Raw genomic sequence first — 21,167 nt, 5'->3', positions numbered from 1 at the left:
TTCTTCCCATCCAGATCAGATTGCAGCTCTAGCCTAGGCCCCAGTGCCACTGAAAGCAGGGAGGAAGCTGCAGGGACCTGCGCCAGCCTCTCCGGGAAATTGCCAGCCAACTCCCAGAGGTCAGTAATTATCTTACTCTGGTGGTGCAAGCTGCCCCGGGAGCTATTCTGTGGCTAGAATTGGAGGCTCCATGTCCCAAAAACAGGGGAAAGAGGAGATGGCTGGCTCCCGATTTTAACTACTGATTAGTAGACTTGGCTGCCTAATATATAACCCTAGGAACAGCTGGGGTATGAATCTGTCCAAGTCAGAAAGAGGCTGGTGGCCACCATTTTGACTCTGTCCCCAGCCTGAGGGGAAGCCAGGACCAAAAATCACAGTGATGGTAGGAACCTGTTTCTTTCACCCAGATCGGCCTGCAGTCCTAAGCTAGCCTTCAGCCCCACCTCTGGCAGGGAGGAGACTGGCAAGCTCTTCACCACCCTATCCAGGTAACATCAGGTACCTTTAACTGACACAAACTGAATAATAGGAAGTATACCTGGGCAACTGTGGTCATCTTGGACCCGCACTGCATAGACTGCTGCCCACACCTGCAGCTCCATCCCCGCCCCAGGCAGGGGAAAAGGGGCATGAAGCTTTATCAGTCTCTCTGGGCAACTACAGTCTAGGCCTGCATGACTTGGGTTATTCCACACAGCTATGACTCTGTCCCTACCTCTGGCAAAGGAGAAAGTTGGGAGAAGCTTCATCGGTCCCCGGTGCAAGGAGGGCAGCTTGAGCCTCCACAGCTTATAGCACCAATTACATCCTTGGCTCCTACTGCACAACCAACAAGGGAAAAAGGGCAGGAAGCCCTAAACTAAACAGAAAAACTGCACCCAGAATAAATGCGCTAGTAATCCAGATGCCAAGACACCAACAAGAAACCCACACCAGGAAACATGAAGATATGGCCCAGTTAAAGAAACAAGATAAGCCTCCAGATGACATAAACGAGTTGAAACAACTAATCACAGATGTTCAAACAAATCTCCTTAATAAATTCAATGAGATGGCTAAAGAGATTAAGGATATTAAGAAGACACTGGATGAGCACAAAGAAGAATGTGAAAGCCTACATAGAAAAATAGCAGATATTATGGGAATGAAAGGTGCAATAAATGAAATTTAAAAAACATTGGAATCATATAATAACAGATTTGAGTAGGCAGAAGAAAGAGGGTTGGTGGGCTTGAAGAAATGGCCTCTGAAAGTGAACATACAAAAAAAACAGATGATGAAAAGAATGGAAAAAATTGAACAAGGTCTCAGGGAACTAAATGACAGCAAAGGGCATGCAAACATATGTGTCATGGGCATCCCAGAAGGAGAAAGGAAAGGAAAAGGGGCAGAAGGAATATCTGAAGGAATTAATGGTAGAAAATTTCCCAAGCCTACTGAAGGACATAGATAACCGTGTTAAAGAAGCACAACAGGGAAACGGACTAGGCCCAGTGGTTAGGGCGTCCGTCTACCACATGGGAGGTCCGTGGTTCAAACCCCGGGCCTCCTTGACCCATGTGGAGCTGGCCCATGCGCAGTGCTGATGCGCGCAAGAAGTGCCCTGCCTCACAGGGGGTGCCCCGTGTAGGGGAGCCCCACGTGCAAGGAGTGCGCCCAGTAAGGAGAGCCGCCCAGTGCGAAAAGAAACTGCAGCCTGCCCAGGAATGGCGCCGCCCACACTTCCCGTGCGCTGCTGACAACAGCAGAAGCAGACAAAGAAACAAGACTCAGCAAATAGACACAGAGAACAGACAACCGGGGGAGGGGGGGAAATTAAATAAATAAATAAATCTTTAAAAAAAAAGAAGCACAACATACTCCCATCTGAAAAAATCCGAACAGACTAACTCTGAGACACATACTAATCAGAATGTCAAATGCCAAATACAAAGAGGGAATTCTGAGAACAGCAAGAGAAAAGCAATGCCTAACAAATAAGGGATTCTCAATAAGATTAAGTGCTGATTTCTCACCAGAAACCATGTAGGCAAGAAGACAGTGGTCTGATATATTTAAGGTACTACAAGAGAAAAACTTCCAGCCAAGTATCTATATCCAGCAAGGCTATCTTTCAAAAATGAGGGCGAGATTGAACATTCAGAGATAAACAGAAACTGAGAGAATTTCTAAGCAAGAGGCCAGATTTTCAGGAAATTCTAAAGGGTGTGCTAGAGCCTGAAAAGAAAAGACAGGAGAGAGAGGCCTGGAAGAGAGTCTAGAAATGAAGATTATATCAATAAAAGTAACTAAAAGTGTCAAAAGAGTGGTGAAAATAAAATATGACAGATAAAACTCAAATAGTCAGGAATAAACTTAACCAATGATGTAAAGCACTTGTATTCAGAAAACTGCAACTCAATGTTAAAAGAAATTTTAAAAGGCCTAAATAACTGAAAGAGCATTCCGTACTCATGGACTGGAAGACAAATTATCATTAAGATGTCGATTCTACTCAAATTGATATACAGATTCAATGAAATCCAGATAAAAATTCCACTAGCATTCAAAAAAAATTGAAAACAAGATTATCAAATTTATTTGGAAGGGTAAGGAGTCCTGAATGGCCAGAAACATCATAAAAAGGAAAAGCGAACTCTCATCTCCAGACTTTAAATCATATTACCTAGCTATCGTGGTAAAAACAGCATGATACTGTCATAAAGGCAGACATATAGACCAATGGAACCAAATTTATGGTTCAGAAACAGACCCTCACAGGTATGGTCAAGTGATTTTTGACTAGCCTGTCAAACCCACACAACTCAGGCAGAACATTCCATTTAACAAAATGGTGCTGAAAGAACTGGATATCCACAGCTGAAAGAAGGAAAGAGGACGCCTATCTCACACCTTATTCAAAAATTAACTCAAAATGGATAAAGAACCTAAAAATAAAAGCAAGAAACCATAAAACTTTCAGAAGAAATTGTAGGAAAGTATCTTCAAGACATGGTGGTGAGTGGTGGATTCTTAAAGGAGATAAGAGGAATGAGATGGACTACTGATCTTTAATGTACGTAGAAGTTTTAATTAGCTTTACTGTAAAAGTGTGGAAATGTATAGAGTGGATGGTAACAAATAGTAACACCTAGTTTATAAATGGGGATGTGGCTGAAAATGGTAGTCTAGGGATATAAATGCCACTTGACAGAATACTGGAGAATAATCTAGGAACTGAATAGCACAGTAAATCAAGAGATAGATGAGAATTGTGGCTGATGGTACAGATGCAGTAGTGTTCTTTGTGAGCTTGAGAAAGCATACATCACTACTACAGGCTGTTGAGAACGCATGGGAAAAATAAAACTAGAGTGACCTATGGATTGTGGTTAGCAGTAATAATATAATATTCTTGAATCTATATGAAAGATGTACTATGCTGATAATGAGGCAGTATGGAAAATGTGAGCCAAATGTACACTACAGATGTGGTAACAATCAGATGATATTATCTTATCTGTAACAAATGTTCCACCAGTGTGGTGTGTTGATAGAGGAGTGTTGTTTGGGAATTCTGCACAAGCACATGATTGTTTTCATAAGTTTACAACTTCTGTCATTAAAAAATATATTTAAAAAACAATAACAAGGTGTTTGGGGGGAAAAACACACCAAATATAAGATAAAGACAATAATTAGTAGTAAGATTTTGACAATATTCTTTCATAATTTGTAACAAATGTCTCATGATAATGTAATGTGTTGGTGGAGGGTTGATATATGGGACCTCTGTATGACGTTATGCATGTTTGCTTTGTAAGTTCACAACTTACTACATACTTGTTTATGTATGTTCATATATAAATGATATAAAGATAATTATAGAGTTGGTTGGGAGAAAGTACTTTGGTTAGTAGTAATATTATGACAATGCTCCTTAATCATTAGTCAAAAAGGTTTAACAAAATGCAAGGTGTTGGTGGTAGGTGAGTTATGAGGGTCTTGTATGGTATTATATATGTTTGTTTTGTAAGTTCGCAACTATTGCTATGCACTTATTGTTTATGTATGTTTGTGTGGGGGTGATATATTTTAATAAATTAATTTTTTAAAATGATGGGGGTGGGGAGGTTGGGAGTGAGGTGTATGGGAACCTCTTATGTTTTTTAATGTAATGTTTTCTGTGATCTATTAACTTTAAAAAAATAATTTAAAAATTAAATTTTTTAAGAAGTTATCACAAAGTTCCAGTGGTTAAAACAGCATGATACTGACATAAGGATATATAGACCAACTGATTTGGATTTCCTAGAAGAAAAGGTAGGGAAGCATCTTTAGGATCTTTTAGGCAATGGTTTCTCAGACTTTATACCCAAAGCACAAGCAACAAAGAAAAAAGGAGATAAATGGGACCTCATAAAAATGAAAAACTTTTGTGCATCAAAGGACTTTTCTATGAAAGTAAAAAGACAACCTACTCAATGGGAGAAAATATTTGGAAACCACATATTCAATAAGGGTTTAATATCCAGAGCATATTTTTAAAAATCCTACAACTCAACAACACTAAGACAAACAACCTAATTAATAAATGGGCAAAAGACCTGAATAGACATTTCAGCAAAAAGATATGCAAATGGCCAGAAAGCACATGAAAAGACACTCAACATCATTAGCTATTAGGGAAGTATAAATCAAAACGACAAAGACATATGATTTCACATCCACTAGTATGGCTACTATTTTTTTTTTTAAGCAGAAAATAACAAGTGTTGGAGAGGATGTGGTGAAATAAGAAGACTCATTCATTGTGTTGTAGGAAATGTAAAATGGTGCAGCCATTGTGGAAGACATTTTGGCAGTTCTTCAGAAAGTTAAGTATAGAATGACCCAGAAATCCTACTTCTTGGTATATTCCCAAAAGAATTGAAAGCAGGGACTTCACAGATATTTTCACACTGATGCTCATTGTGACATTATTCAAAATTGTCAAAATACGAAGCAACCCAAGTGCCCATCAAATGATGAATGGATAAACAAAATGCTTATCACACACAACGAAATATCATTCGGTTGTAAAAATGAATGAAGTTCTGATATATGAGATAACGTGTATGAACCTTGAAGATCAGGTTGACTGAAATAAGCCAGATGTAAAAGGACAAATACTGTATTTCTTACAGATAAGAAATAATTAGAATATGCAAATTCATAGAGCCAGAAGCTAGAATACAGGTTACCAGGGACTGGAGGGAGGGGTAGGGAACAGGGAGTTAATGCTTAAATTGTACAGAGTTTCTATATGGGATGATAGAAAGTCTTCATAATGGACAGTGGTGACAGTAATACATCATTGCAAATTTAATTAACAGAGCTGATTTATATATTAGAATGTGGTTAAAAGGTGAAACTTTAGGTAGTATTTGCGTTACTAGAATAAAAATTAAAAACAAAACAAAACATAGGAGTGTACAACACAGTGAACCCTAATGTAAACCATGAAACTACAGTTAGTACAATTACAATAATATTCTTTCATCAACTGTAACAAATGTACCACACTAATGCAAGGTGTTAATAATGGGGCAGGGGTATGTGCCAACTCTATTTTGTGTGAGATTTTTCTGTAAACCTACAAATTCTCTAATAAAAAATAAACAAAAAATATATTTAACTGATTGGGAAGTCGTATTGAGATGCTTACACTAATCCAAGCCAGGTAAATTTCAATGATAGAAAAGCATACTTCATACCCAGTTAAACCCAGGTGTGTCTTTTCTTGCTTTCCCTAGGTCAATCTAAAATACCAATACAACTTTGTCGACTCTATTCTTCTAATTTGAATTCTCCTCTCCACTAATTTAGTGGGGTTTTTTTGTTTTTGGTTCATTAACAGCCAGTAAGTCATTTCCCATTGTTGGCAGCCATGGTTGAACATTTTTTAAAAAATAAGATACAATTCACATAACAGAAATTCACCATTTTAATCATTTTAAAGTGTAATACAAAGTGTTTTTAGGATATTAACAATGGCATGCAACCATCACCACAATCTAATTCTAGATCGTTTTCATTACCCCAAAGACAAAACCCCTTACCCATGAAACAGTCACTCCCCATCCCCCAATCCCCAGTCCAAGGCATCCACTAATCTACTTATCTCTACAGATTTGGCTACTCTGGACATATAAATGGAATCAAACAAAATGTGGTCTTTCGTGTCTGGCTTTTTCATTTAGCATGTTTAAAAAATTCATCTGATGTATAAGTACTTCGTTTCTTTTTATGGCTGAATAACATTCCACTTTATGTATATACCAAATTTTCTTTATCCATTTATCAGCTAATGGACATTTAGTTAACTATTATGAATAATGCTGTTATGAAATTTCATGTACAAATTTTACATGAACACATATTTTCATATTCTTGGGTATATTCTAAGGAAAGGAACTGTTGGGTCATATGGTAGGAATTTATAGTTATGGTCTCATCATTTGAAGATCTTTCTAAAAGGATTAATGGTTTAGGGACATCAAAGTTTGTTGCTTGAAAAAGACAACAGAGAGTCGTCAGTCTTGCTGTTTGCTTATCTTTTAGCTCAAAGAATTTCATGCCCTTTGGACAAACAGCTCTCTGATCCTGACTGGGGAGTTTTTCTATTTCTGTTTACCCTTGACCCATGGCTGAAATTGTAGAATTGAAACTATAACCTCTATTTCTCTATGCCTGTATATCTATGTGACTGTAAATCAAATGGCCTTTATCTCTGATTGTACGGATGTGTAATGTTGGCCTGCCTTTGGAAGGTATTAATATAATATCTCTTATATTAAAGGAGCTAATTGACATATCTAGACAAATAATTGCTTACGTAAGTTAAAAATTTCGAAAATTACTTGAACATAAGAAAATATACAGTCTCCCAGAAACCAACTCAGAACCATCTTAAGAATTCAAATTCACGTACTTGTGTAAACATTTGGCAAATGAGACTAGTTTAATATTTTGGGTCAGTTAAAACAAATGTTTTTTCTGACTTATCAGTGTTAACACAAGCATACATTTTTTTGCTACCTAGGAATGCTTTTCCTAAACTTATATAGTTTACTGGTCAAATGGGCTAGAATTTCTTTTACTGAATGTTTAAGATTAGGAAAAACATAAATTTATGTTTAACCAAATTGAATCTTTTTTCTGAAGAACTTGTATTTCCACAGTAATAAGGTTTTATATTATGTCACCTTGAAGAGCATTTTTCAAATCTATAGATAATCTCAGACCTTGGACTAATATAACATTGAGTTAACTAACCGACATCCTTTGCATGCCTCGATCATTTCTAAGAAAGATGGAGCACTGAAACATTGATTATTACACACATTCTTAGTTTATATACTTTTGTTTTTTATTCATACATGCTACAAAGAGTCTGTATCTTTGGGTCTCCCAACAAGCATGTTCATTTCTGCACATTGAGAAGTTGCCTAATAGATGTGCTGTGGCTGAAGAAAGCTGGGTTAAGTCTATTCATGAGTTTGCTTAGTCTTTTAAAGGGACAGGAAGTTCACATTATCTACCCCCTCACTTTCTCAGTGAAATACAAGTGACGCTTAAGAACTGTAAGCAATATATGTGAATGAGACTCTACAAAGATTCTCTAGATAATTACACGTCTTTTTTTGTGTGATTAAAGGCAAAAAAAAATAGAATGTTTATGTCCTAAAGTAAAATGATTTGTTCCAGAATGGGAAAGAGGCTAGTGAAGGATAATACTGAGCAAATGTAGAAAGATGTAGAAGGTTCACAGAAAGAGAATCTGGAAAGGAACATATATTTGTATTTGCCAAATCTGGCTCAATTTTTCGGAATTTATTCATAAGATTTTCAGAAAGACCTTGTGGGTGCTGTAGCATGAAACATTGTGATACAAACCTAGTATTCATATGCTCTTAATAAGAGGTTGTAAAGTTTACTCTTCACTGGCATTAGTTTCCTATGGTTACTATAAAAAAAATCACCACAAACTTTATGGCTTAAAACAATACATATTTATTCACTTACAGTTCTGGAGTTCAGAAATCTGAAATTCGTTTCACTGGACCAAAGTCAGGGTGGTAGCTGGGCCACACTCGATAGGCTTTAGGGGAGAATCTGCTTTTTGCCTTTTCCAGCTTCTCCAGCTCCATTCCTGGCTTTCATTGGCTCCTGTTCCCTTCCAACATCTTCAGAGCCAGCAGTGGAGATTCAGTTGTCACACTGTCTTCTTCTGTACTCAAATTTCCCCCCTGCCTTCCTGTTATAAGGACACTTGGAATTATACTTAGGGCCAACCAGGTTATCCAGGATAACTTCCACTTTTCAAGATGCTTAACTTAATCACATTGCAAAGACCTGCCACACAAAGTAACAACATTCACAGGCTCTGGGGGTTAGGCCCTGAATATCTTTGGGGGCCTACCACATCATCTTCTATGTCATCTGCCCAAATAGTAGATTCTACATCTCACCAGAAAAAGACTTTTTCTGACTTCATCATGCCCTTGATTATTCTTTTTAAAATAAAAGAAACAAAAGTTCCAAGTTTCTGAATGTGTTGAGGACTTCTGTATATTTATTTAAATATTATCTTGTCACTTTAGTTAATAGAGATAGGCAGCCTACAACCATTCATGCATTCTGGCACTGATTATCTTATCTCATGGTCAATTCTCCAGGCAACTTTTAATTTTTGCCTTCCCAAAATTGAATGCTCATATGAAAAATGAAATAAATAAAACATAACTTTTACATCTAAAACTGTCTTGGAGATTTCTCAGAGGGCTCCTAGAACATAAAAAAGATGTGTTCCTTCCTTTTATGGAAACAGAGGTAACTAGGAAAAGTCAGATTTATCTGCTACATTAGAATTGATGAATTGCATGGGAAAAATTGTCAAATCAAAAGAGGTATTCAACATTCCTTAAGTTAAATTTGAATAGAGCAAATATTGTTAATGTTTTCAGAAATTCTATGCTGTATGGGTCCTAGAGATTTGTTAATGCCCTTGCTACCCACAATGTCTTTCTATTTATCATAGTCTTGGTGATGCTTTCCCTGATGATAATCAGGAAAAACACTACACTGTTATCAGTTAGAACTTCTGGGTTTCTTTGTTTACCCACAACCTTACTAAATTTGAATCTGACAATTTCTAGGCCAGGGCTATTCAATTTAGGAAGCACATCAAACCTACCTATGGAACTTTATTAAAATATGATATTTAGGACCTATTCCAGACTTCTTTGAAAATAGTCTTAATTATTATATACTTATTGACATTTTGTCCAAAACTCTTTTTTTTTTCCCTAGGAGGCTCCGGGGATTGAACCCAGGACCTTGCACATGCGAAGCAGGTACTCCACTGAGATACACCTGCTCCCCAAAACTCTTTTATTTTGGATTGAATTTATTACCTCATTTGCTAGCCACAGCAAAAAGCAAGTTTCCTCTTCATTTGCATTATTCTCATTATATACTCCCACCAGGCTTTTCACCTACGAAAATCTTAAGTAATAAGTTCCCGCAGCCATTTCAAATCTCTGCCAACTCCAGATCCCAGAAGGCTCTGCAATCAGCTACAGGCCAGATTTCTTGTCTTCCAGAAACAAGGTGTCTCAGAGGCCCCAGGAAAAGGACAACACTTCAAAGAGTAGACTCCTGGGTGAGGGTTCTGATGTCAGCACATAATCTACATGTAGGCCATGCCAGTGGACACAGTGAGAATTTCCAAAATGCCTTAGTTGAGAAGAGATGGGTTCATGATGCAGCTATCACAATATGCAATGGAACAAGACTTGGGTTACCAAAGTTCAAAGACATGAGCAATGAAATCAGACCTTTACTCCTAACCTATCTGGCCTTCCCCAAATAAGACTGAAGGGAAAGTATTGAGATAGGGCTGTGGGGAGTCTCTCCTAAAAATCCAAGAGTCTATAAGACTATGTATTAAAGAGTTCAGCTTCTTTTTCCCAGAGGAAAACATTAAACACTTTTTCTATCTCCAGGCCTTTTTCTCAGGATATAGCAAAAAGTCTTGAGGACAGGTGAGGAGAGTCAGTCCCTCTTCTCTGCTATGCTACTCACTGGCCCTGGAGAGATGGCTACCACCTCGGGGCCTCAGGGGCCTTGGCTATAAAATGGAGACTATTGAAAAAAAATCCCTGTCTCCTCTATACCATTTATTCATTTCCAGTAGAGATAAGGAAAAGGTCCTAGTCTGGTGATTTTATACCTCCATCAAACTTTTGAAATAAATTTAATCCAACTTCCCTATTTTACTGTCAAGGAAGCTGATGTGCCCCCATGTTAATTACACTTTCTTGGAGACCAGAACCTGGTGCTCTTACTTCTCCTTTTACTACTTTGCCTCTTCATGTCATGAAGTCTCTCTATTACAGGCAAGTTGGTGAATTCCTTTCTTCCTACTTATTAGAGCCCCAATATCTCCCAACACCAATATCTAACGTGCTACCCTCTTGCAAATTGGTTTCCTTTCACAGGATTGGATTTGTATTAACTGAGAAAGTCAAAAGGTATTTTCCCCAGTCTTATTCTATAATCTTAAATATAAGAAGGACCGATTTTCTGTTTTCATGAAGACGCTGCAGAAAAGATACTAAAATGACACCAAATGCAGGTCGTGTCCTCTGCTCTTCCTTAGTTTTAGAACCGTACTCCTAAAAGAATAAAATAAAATAAAGCCAATTCACTATGCTGTGGATTCACACTGTAGTTCCTGGACTAGTACTGGTCCACAAACTGTTTGTTGATGGCCAGCTACGACAGGTACGAAAACTGAGGCTACCATTTAGAAACCTTTACAGTAATCTGGGTTTGCCACACTTGAGTAAGGATCTGTCAGATACAGGGATAAGGGGAGCCTGGGGCTCACAATGCTCCTGCTCTCAGTGAAAGGCTAGCCTAGCTCCCAGGCCTTGCATTCATGCCAACACAAAGTCAACTTGACCCTCCAAGTTCCTCAAAGGCTCAACTCCTGGAATGTTCTCTTTTCACATGGGATATTTTCTGCTGTGTTGACCTGTATCTGACACCAACCTGCCCTGATGCCTTTTGCTCACAGACCTGGTTTAGCAGCCACACCCTCCCCAGTATCTGTCCTGCTCACCCTGGTTTTAACTTCCTCATTGCCAACAGGGCTTCAACTATGCTTGTGGATTTCACAGGAAACATGGGGTGTCCTTGCTGCAGTGCCCGAACTTGAGGGAATGCTTCCTTGCTATCTCCCCTCCCACCTTTTAAAAATGTGCAAAAAGGTCTAAACTGGAGTAGCCGGATGCTTTCCCAAGGGCAGCCATTCTCACTCTCGGTCATCCTTCCTCCCCTGAGTATCAGATTCCTATGATGTTAAGAAGGAGGATTGGGGCAGATCCTGGATTTATACTGGATGTTTTTCCAGTCCTGGTCCCCAAGTTTCTTGTATAATCCACAAGCACAGCTGAAACACAATTCTTTAAGGGATGGTAGTTTCATTCTGCCTCATTCTCCCCTCCTTATTGACTTTGCAGAGGGCTTATCAACACCTGATCATAAAAGCTCATCCTCTGGCTGTATCTCAGAGATCAGGGATCCTGAGAGCCTAGGAAGTCTGTCTCCTTACAGGAGTCATCATGCCCATTACCCGTTGGCTACTGTGTAGACCATGAAGTCTGACTTCCTAACCATATAGCACTGCTAACCCCCACCTGGATTACCCCCTACCATGGCCACTGTATAGACCGTGAGGTCTGACCCCTGACCACACATATCCCTGACCCCCACATGGCTTACCCCCTGCTATGGTTTCTTAGGCTTGGAATCAAGCCCTCTATGATACTGTCCTGAGAAGTATCCAAGAGACTATGTTTTGTGCTACAATCCACAGCCACAAGCCAAAATAAACAATTAACATGCAGACTGCTCTTTAACCAACACAACAAAATCTTAGTAATCACTAGTTCCCTGGTTCTACCCCCCTAGAGATATTCACTATAAAGTTGGACACTGGAATAGGAAAGCCCATACCCTGGACACAAAGCTTCTTCATTTCCGGGATGGGGGTGTTACTGTTTGTGCCGTTGTGTGATCAGCTGAAGGTGAATCTCCATGGGCAGTTGCTGGGGAGAGGTTTGCTTGCTACAGAAACAAACGGAAGAGTAAGAGCTGAGCTTGGCTAATGAGAGAAGTGCTCCATGGGTCTCTCTAATGAATCAGCAATTTGTGGGATGAACTTTGTGATAATGAGCATTCTGCAAATATGAGGTTTGATAGGTATACGGCAAGAAAGGTTTCCTGGATTTATACAAATAAATATTCCAAAGAGCTTTAAACAAAACTTCAACACCATTTCCTCCATTTGTTAAGCTACTCCTGCCAGGTAAGCAAAGGCCATACCAGGTCCTTCTGCTTTGACAGATGGGTAGAGAGTGGACAGAGAGGGTGAGTCACCAGGCAGAGGGGACAGAGCAAATTGCCTTCTTCCTCTACCTGACACTACCATCTCTCCACAATTTTGAGCAGGGTGTGGCTTGCATAGCCAGAGGCCCAAACCTCCAACAATCACTAGAGAATCAGGCCTGGCTGTATCTTGGGGAATCTTGCTTGAGTACCTGCTACATACAGAAGAAGATATATATGCAGCTATTTGTTAAGGACGTGCTATTTGAATGAATGAATGAAGTCAGACAAATCTAACCCCAAATCCCAGCTCCTCTGATGGACTGTCAGCACAGTTTTTCTCTTAGTAAGATGGAGATAATGCCATGAAAATTCCATGTCCCTAAAGAATTGAGCACAAAACAAGAGCTCACAAAAAGTTGTTAGTATCATCAGTCAGCACTACTACCTGGAGTGGCGGCGAATAGGGCACTGTGAGGTTCAAGCTGGTTAAATGACTGGCTGTAGGAGCCTTCACAGAGCAGAGTAACCTTGACATGCCCACCTGAGTCTTGGCGCAATCCACCCTTCAGGGTCCAGAGACTTAATCAAGCCTCCACTGGATGCTGAATAGACATGAGGTGTCTCAGGACGGCAAAACTCACTCAAGAATGAAGCTCACAGACACAGTGCCTGTTACTCATTGATGATGAAAAATAAAATGATTCCATTTATGTGAAACATAAATATGCTCATCCATAGAGATGGAAAGTAGATTAGTGGTTGTCACAGGCTGGCAGGAGTGGAGATGGGGGATGACTACTAATGGGCATGGGGTTTCTTTTTAGCGTGGTAAAAATATTCTAAAATTAGACAGTGGTGATATCTGCACAACTCTGTGAATATACAAAGAAAAAAAAACACTGAGTTGTATACAAGGATGAATTTTATGGCATGTGAATTGTATCTTTAAAAAAAAAACTCTCCAGAGGACCACTAGTCTGGCTTTCTCTCCCTAAGGGAAAGTTCTGCCAAGGCCAAACTCATCAATGTTTGCTTGGAGAGCACAGAATTCCGATTCAGAATCTCAGAAACAGAGCGAGAGGAGATACAGGACTGGAATGTTTAAAAGGATCAGATTCTGATAGACTCTGTGTCCTTCTCCTATTAAGACAATGAATATTTCTATGGATATAGACTGCATTATATGATGTGGCAGACACTACCTACCCACCCTCCCATTGCCTTTTAAGAAAACATGATTGTGTTCTGGGTAGCCAGGGCCCAACCCCTGACAGGCCATGACTAGTCTAAGCCAGTGCGTCTAAATTTTCCTGATGATAGAAATCACTTGGAACACTTGTTTAAAAAACAAAAGAGAAATAAAATAAGAAGATATATTCTGGGCTCCCATCTCAGACCTGGTAAATGACAATTTCCAAGAAACAGGTCTGGTAATCTGTGTATTTAACAGACTCCCAGATGACTCTAATCATCATCAGGGAAGTTTGAAGAATAGCTGTCTAAGCCAATAAGGGCAAGCATTCCTATAAGCAGTTTTCTAAGCATCCCATGCAGCTAGGTGACCATGTGACCAAATGTGGTGAGACCTAAGGCAAAATCTACTAGGGAGGTTTCTGGGAAAGCATTTATTTACTAATAAAAGGAGAAAGATACTTGTCCTTCCCCCTTCACCCCTTCCTGCCTTCAGTGCAGTTATGATGACTGGTGCTACAGTAGCAACCAAGAGAAAGGCCAATAGAATTTCAAGGGCATCAACTTTGCCATCATGAGTAGATGAAATGATGCCAATTACTCCTTACCTCTAATTACTTGTTAGATGAGCAAAATAAACCCAAGGTTGTTGAACCATTTGGCTAGGTTTCTGTCCCTTACACCAAATTCATTCCTAACCACATGATGGATACTACCAACAACTGCCTGTTATACATCTTAGTCCATGCTCCATTTATAATTTTCTTTTTCCTGATGGGTAACAGATTCTTTCCTCAGATACAGTAAGGCAATAAAGAGGGTTAGTCAAAACCTGTATAAATGGCAGCCACCTGTCTTTTTAAGAAGACCACACCCACCTCTTTTTCCATATCTAATTGACTTATCCTTTGACTCTCCAAAGACCTTATATTTTTCCAAGTTCTTGGGGAGCATCTCAAAAATATTCCATGTGACAATTACACTTTTCAAGATAGGTTTTATTTTCTTGAAAGAAATTCTGTCTGAAAAACTATAATAAAGGTTGGCAAACTTTTCCTGTAAAGGACAGATAGTAAATACTTTAGGCTTTTGGGGCCATATAATCTTTGTAGCAATTATTCAACTCTGTAGTGACATGCAAATACTCTGTGACCCAGTCAAAAATTAAGAGCTTTTACCACCAAACCTAAAATATAGACAGAAAGAGGATAAAATTCAGGGGAATAAAGTTAGTAAGAGCAATTTTTTTTTAAATTTCAATTTTTGTGTTTTCTGAAAATATTCTTCCAACCGAGACTTTTAAATTTTAGTACAGATCAGCAAAAATGAGTTATCAGCCATCTAGTTTTCATTTACCCATAATATTAATATTTAGGAGGAGTTATTTCTCTTTGCATTCGAAGACTTTTCATGTTTCCAATGTAAGTAGAAATTTTTTTGAAAGTTGGCCTAATCAAAATCTGCCCTCAATGTGATGATGTGAGAATAGCCCAGAGGTTAGAAAACTGTATTCATTTTAAAACTAATCTACCTATTAAAATTTCAAGAAGACAGGAAAGTAGCCTTGACTCCATCATTCACCACAAATAAGGTGTTAAAATCATTTTGGCTGGTTTAGAAATATCACTGAACGATAGGGGCAGAATCCAAAGAAGTCCAGAAGTACCTTTCATCCAAAACAAGCTGTATTTTCTAAAAGTGGCCACAGTAGTATTTTTGGTCCCACGCGATCTCCAGAATCTTGCCACTCCCCAACAAGAAGCAGATTCTATTTCCCTCCCCTTGAACCTGGGCAGGACTTTGGTTGCTTCAACAGATAGAATGCAGCAGAACGATGATGCATGACTTTCAAGGCTGGATCACAAAAGATGATACAGCTTTGCCTGATAGACTCTCATTCTTAAGACACTTGCCTTGGAAGCAGCCACCATGCTATGAGCAAGGCGAAACTAGTCCATCTGGAGAGATCAAATGTAGAAGAAACGAGCCCCCAGCAAAAGTCAGCATAAACCACAAGATGTGTGTAAATGAGCTTTAAGGTCCCCCAACCTTTGAGCCATATGGCTAATGGTGAATGGACCGTAGGTGAACTACTCCTTCTGAGCCCTGCCCAAATTGCAGATTCATAAGGAAAACAAATGCTATCATTTTAATTCACTAAGTTTTGGGTTTAGTTATTGGAACACAGGCTCAGGACTGAATGCATGTGTGAATGAATTTCACTTGAAACAGAATGAACTGTATGCTTTGCTTCCCACTTTGATGCCCAAATCCAGACAGAAATCAAAACCATACATACATCTTCCGACAGTAACATCCTGCTGCAAGATGCTTATATACAGCTGAAGGGTCAGCTGTGGGGCTGAGCCCAGGAAAGCCTGGATCACCGATGCCCGGCTGAATGCAGATCGGTGGGTGAATAGCTTGCCCTCTGCCTGGCCCACCTCCTTCTCGATCTCCTCTGAGAGGCCATTTTTGGGCATCTGCCGCTTCTTGGTGATGCTGACATAAGGTTCTTCAATATGGCTTGACTGAAAATAGATGCAGAAGACTTCAAAACACCTGGAAAAAATCAACAAGTCATGACAATCAGAGGCAGACTGGATTCTGTCTTTTCTCAGTCATTCCACTTACATTTAGGCTAATTTTCAAAGATTTGACCTGAGTATTTTCAACTTTAGCCACTCCTCTAAAATCATCCACTCCAAGGATTAGTTTGTAGTAGGCCATCCTCTTGAGATCATCCAACAGGCCAGTGAAAACCAAATTGAAAGGTGACACTGATAGCCACTGAGTCAAGGAAGCCAAGCAGAGAAAAGAAAGTGGCTTAGGCTCTGGAATTATAGAAAAATATTCAATTCTCCTTCCTCAAACTGATTAGCCACACAGCCCAAGGCAAGCCACTTAACCCTCGTGTCCTTTCCCACAATAACAAAATGAGGTATTACCTACCTTGCCACACTGCAGTGAAGGATGGTGATAATACGTCTAAATACTCCACATCTAAAAGATGCCCCAAAGCCACCCCAGTTAAAGCAGAAGCTATCTATAGTGGGAAGATCCTCCAACACAGGGCAGCTTGCCATCTAGCACTCCCCTGGAAGACCACTATACATTACCTATCTCTCCATTCCCATAAGCCCTCATGGGCCAGTGCAAAATCAATCACACCTGGACCTGCCAGGTATGTCTTATTTATGAACGGCCGAGTTTTCCCTAGGGACAAAGCCTTAGGGAGCCTTTGTCAGTCTCTAGACTGACAAAATACCTGGATTTTAAAATTGGTTTTCCTCTCTAAGCAATCATATGAATGCTGAAGGAAGAGTACTGATGTGTGCGATTTACTTTGATGTGCACACACACACATAAACCCAAATGGACAGAGGGATAGAAAAAGGGACGGTTAGATATGTGATAAACAAATTAACTAAATGTTAATTACAGAATCAAGGTGGTAGGTTCTTATCAGGGGCTCACTGTATAATTATTTCAAGTTTTCTTCTGTATGTTTGAAAATTTTTATAATAAAATTCTGGGAAGAATTGGGTTTTCCCTAGTAGTATGAAAAATGACCATAGCCTTAGGCTCAAAAATTGTTAAAGGACATTTATCACCAAACATACATTTTTATAACAACTTTATAATGTTCCCAGAAGATTTTATGGTTTCATCTATTTTACTGAAAGTTGTTAACTTTGTACTCTCACCTCAAGGCGACTATGGCACTGGTAACACATTTATAATTTGAGATAATAAAGTAAAGCTTGATATAAGAGAGGAGATGCAGGAACTTCCCTGGCAAGGACAAAACGGACACACTGTGTGATCATTACCTTTGTTCATTTCTTTCTGAAAGAAAAAAGGCTTATAGCACTGTGTGTGTGTAAACATGCAAGTGGCAGGTCAGAGGTCTGTATACTACATTTTGCGAAGTGGGGTCATGCAAACAATTTACATATGAAAATATGTAAAGCAGCCTGGGCCAGTTTGTTCAGTCGAATATAATGTTAATGAAGTTAAGGTCATGAGTTCAAGCCTAGCTGGTCCAACTGAATTCCCTCTGGGGAAAAACTCAGAGCTAGGACTGAAGACTGTACGAAGCCTAGCCATTTCGCATTGTTGGCTGCTATCCACAAGGACTAGGAAACAAAGCAAACTGACCATCATCTTTATTTCTCAAATATGTGCTGAATGCAGACACACTTTCTTAAGTGTTGTGGGGAATGCAAAAACAACTGGATATCCCTGCCTCCTTCTGAGGTCCTTTGCAATCTAAATCAGCAAATGAGACATAAATAGAATGATGATAATGAAAAATCAATATTTGTATACCACTTTCAGTTTATAAAATACTTCCCATACATTAACTCATTTAAAAAGAAAGCCTATTGCAAAAAAATAAAAACAACAGAGCATTGTTTACAATAGCAAAACTCTGAAAAATTCTAAAAGTCCAACAATTTTTTTAAAGTGGTTAAACCATTATATATCCATCAATGAAATATGACGCAGTACTAAAAATTTATGGTATAGGTCTAAACTTACAGATATATAGAGATGTTTACGATATTTGCTAAGTGAAAGAAGCAAATTACACTAGAATATATATTTATAATTCCATTTTTTGTAAAAATTACATATACAAATATAGATAAATTTCATATAAATATATACATATAATGGAGTGCTTGAGCTGGCTCATACTGACTCAGGAGAACCAACAGTTAAATAGTCAGAATTTTGAAGACAGTTGTTAAACCACTGGCAGCTTGATGATGAGAGTATTTACATCACTGAAATCAGCAAACTTGCAAAATCAGCACCCTCTCTCTACCCTCCCCACCCCCAGAGAGAAAGTTTACCAGCACACCACTTTAAAAATATTAGCAAGGTTATGCGATAAAACTTTTAAGAATTGTTCTCCTGGGAAGCAGACGTGGTTCAAGCAATTGGGCTCCCATCTACCATATAGGAGGTTCGGGGTTTGATATCCAGGGCCTCCTGGTAAAGGCAAGCTGGCATGTGTGCTGAGCTGGCTCATGTGGAATGCTGGCCCAAGCGGAATGCTGGCCTGAGTGGAGTGCTGCCCAGTGCAGGAGTGCTAGCCCACATGGAGAGCTGAAACAGCAAAATGACGCAACACAAAGACACACAGAACAGACAATAAGAGATGTAGCAGGCTAGGGAGCTGAGGTGGTGCAAGAGAATGATCGCCTCTCCCATTCCAGAAGGTCCCAGGATCAGTTCCCAGAGTGGCCTAATAAGAACACAAGCAGACACAGAAGAACACACAGCAAATGGACACAGAGAGTAGACAATGGAAGGATGTGGGAGAAATAAATAAAATAAATCTTTTAAAAATTGTTCTCTTAATACAGTCGAATTAGAGGTTTTACTTTTTTCTTTGTGCTTATATGTTTTCTGCTGTTTGGTCTTTTCAACAATAAGCATCCTTTACTTGCATAATAAAATCAAGTTTAGAGTTTTTAAAGATAAAAAAGAAGCATTAGGGAAGCGGATTTGACCCAATGGATAGGGCGTCCACCTACCACATGGAAGGTCCAAGGTTCAAAGCCCGGGCTCCTTGACCCGTGTGGAGCTGGCCCACGCGCAGTGCTGATGCATGCAAGGAGTGCCGTGCCACACAGGGGTATCCCCCACGTAGGGGAGCCCCACGTGCAAGGAGTGCGCTCTGTAAGGAGAGCCGCCCAGCTTGAAAAAAGTGCAGACTGCCCAGAAATGGCGCTGCACACACGGAGAACTGACTCAGCAAGATGATGCAACAAAAATGAGACACAGATTCTAGGTGCTGCTGACAAGAATGCAAGCAGACAAAGAAGAACACACAGGGAATGGATACAGAAAGCAGACAACGGCGCCAAGGCGGGGGGCAGGGAGGGAAGGGGAGAGAAAAAAAATCTATTAAAAAAAAAGCATCAGCTCATGCAAAGAGGTGAATGAATCAAATGAGGGTTCACAGAAGAGCAAGAAATCCTCTTGTCTCAGCTGCAAGGGACTTTTTGGAAGTAGAAATACTTGAAAAGTTTAGAGGAAAGGAAACTTGTTGATCAGCCAGAGGGGCCATTGCCACCTTGGATGTGGAAATGAAGGAAGGTCTCAGAATGAGTTAATGGCAGAGATGGCCCTGAAGTCCAGGTGCTCTCCTCCCAATCCACTGTTTTTCCCAGGTATTTAGCACATTTGTCCTAGCACAGGGTTTCACACACAGTAGATGTTCAATAAATTTGTGAAACAAAGCCCCAAGCCCTCCTACCACTACTGGTTAAGAACACTGATAAGCATAAACTATTCTTAGAATTCTGACTTATCCAATTATCCCAACCTTTTTTTTTAAAGATTTATTATTATTATTTATCTCCCCTTTCCCTCCCAGCCCCCCCACCAGTTGTCTGCTCTCTTTGTCCATTTGCTGTGTGTTCTTCTGTGACTGCTTCTATCCTTATCAGTGGCACCGGGAATCTGTATTTCTTATTGTTGCATCATCTTGTTGTGTCAGGTCTCCGTGTGTGGGGCGCCATTCTTGGGCAGGCTGCACTTTGTTTTGTGCTGGGTAGCTCTCCTTACTGGGAGCACTCCTTGCGCATGGGGCTCCCCTACGCGGGGGACACCCGTGTGGCACGGCACTCCTTGTGTGCATCAGCACTGTGCATGGGCCAGCTCCACACGGGTCAAGGAGGCCTGGGGTTTGAATCGCGGACCTCCCATGTGGTAGGCAGACACCCTATCCACTGGGCCAAGTTCACTTCCCAACCCCAACATTTTTGGCTTTTGGTTTTTGCTTAAGCAGTTTTTTTAAATAATGCCAAAAATTAGGCATTTTCCTCAAAATGATTCAAGGTAGTTTTTCAGTAATTGAGTTGGCAAGGGTTGGCAAGATTTTTCTGTAAAGAGCCAGAGGGTAAATATTTTAGGTTTTACAAGCCATGGTCTGTGTTGCAACTACTCAACTCTGCCATTTTAGCTCAAAAGCAGCCATAGGCGATACATACACTGGCTATGTTCCAATAAAACTTTATTTACCAAAAAGGTGATAGGGTGGAATTGGCTTGCGGGCATAGTTTCCTGACCCCTGATGTATGTACATAATCAGTAAGTTGATCCACTACTTCACTTTATGCCATTTTTAAGCATCATATAGCTACAGCATTTCGTGGAAATTGTGTGTACTGGCACCAGCATAAGTAACTTGTGGTACCAGAAGGTCTCTAAGGTGGTTAAGAAAAATAGTTTTTCAAAGAAATACTCATTATGATTTCCCATAAGTCCTGTTATCTTCATCTGACAGACATGCTCTGCAAGGCTACACAAGAACCAAACTGGTGAAATAGAAAGCACCTTGTGACCTTTGAAAAGCCACTTAATCTCACTGAGCCTCAATTCCTCAACTGTGAAAAAAAGATAATGACACTTAACTTACAGGGTTTTACAGTAGATGAAATTAAATACTGTATGTGAAAGCACTTTGCAAATGGAAAAAATGTTCTTCAAATAAAGGCAATTATTATTTTAAATTCTCTTGAAAGTTTACTATA

At 39.6% G+C, this 21,167-nt stretch overlaps 1 protein-coding gene across 1 annotated transcript in view; it reads right to left on the bottom strand.

Moving 5' to 3' along the window:
- The window catches only part of XK (X-linked Kx blood group antigen, Kell and VPS13A binding protein), a 64,855-nt gene that overhangs the window by 39,440 nt on the left and 4,248 nt on the right, over positions 1 to 21,167 (bottom strand). Inside the window, exon 2 of the mRNA XM_058292215.2 lies at positions 15,914 to 16,176. Within this exon, the coding sequence (XP_058148198.1) occupies positions 15,914 to 16,176 (263 nt within the window). The remainder of the gene's footprint in view (positions 1 to 15,913; positions 16,177 to 21,167) is intronic.

This window comes from Dasypus novemcinctus, chromosome X (assembly GCF_030445035.2).
Source record: "Dasypus novemcinctus isolate mDasNov1 chromosome X, mDasNov1.1.hap2, whole genome shotgun sequence".
NCBI lineage: Eukaryota > Metazoa > Chordata > Mammalia > Cingulata > Dasypodidae > Dasypus > Dasypus novemcinctus.
Note: the sequence above shows the minus strand (reverse complement) of the source record. Positions and strands in the feature narration are given on the sequence as shown.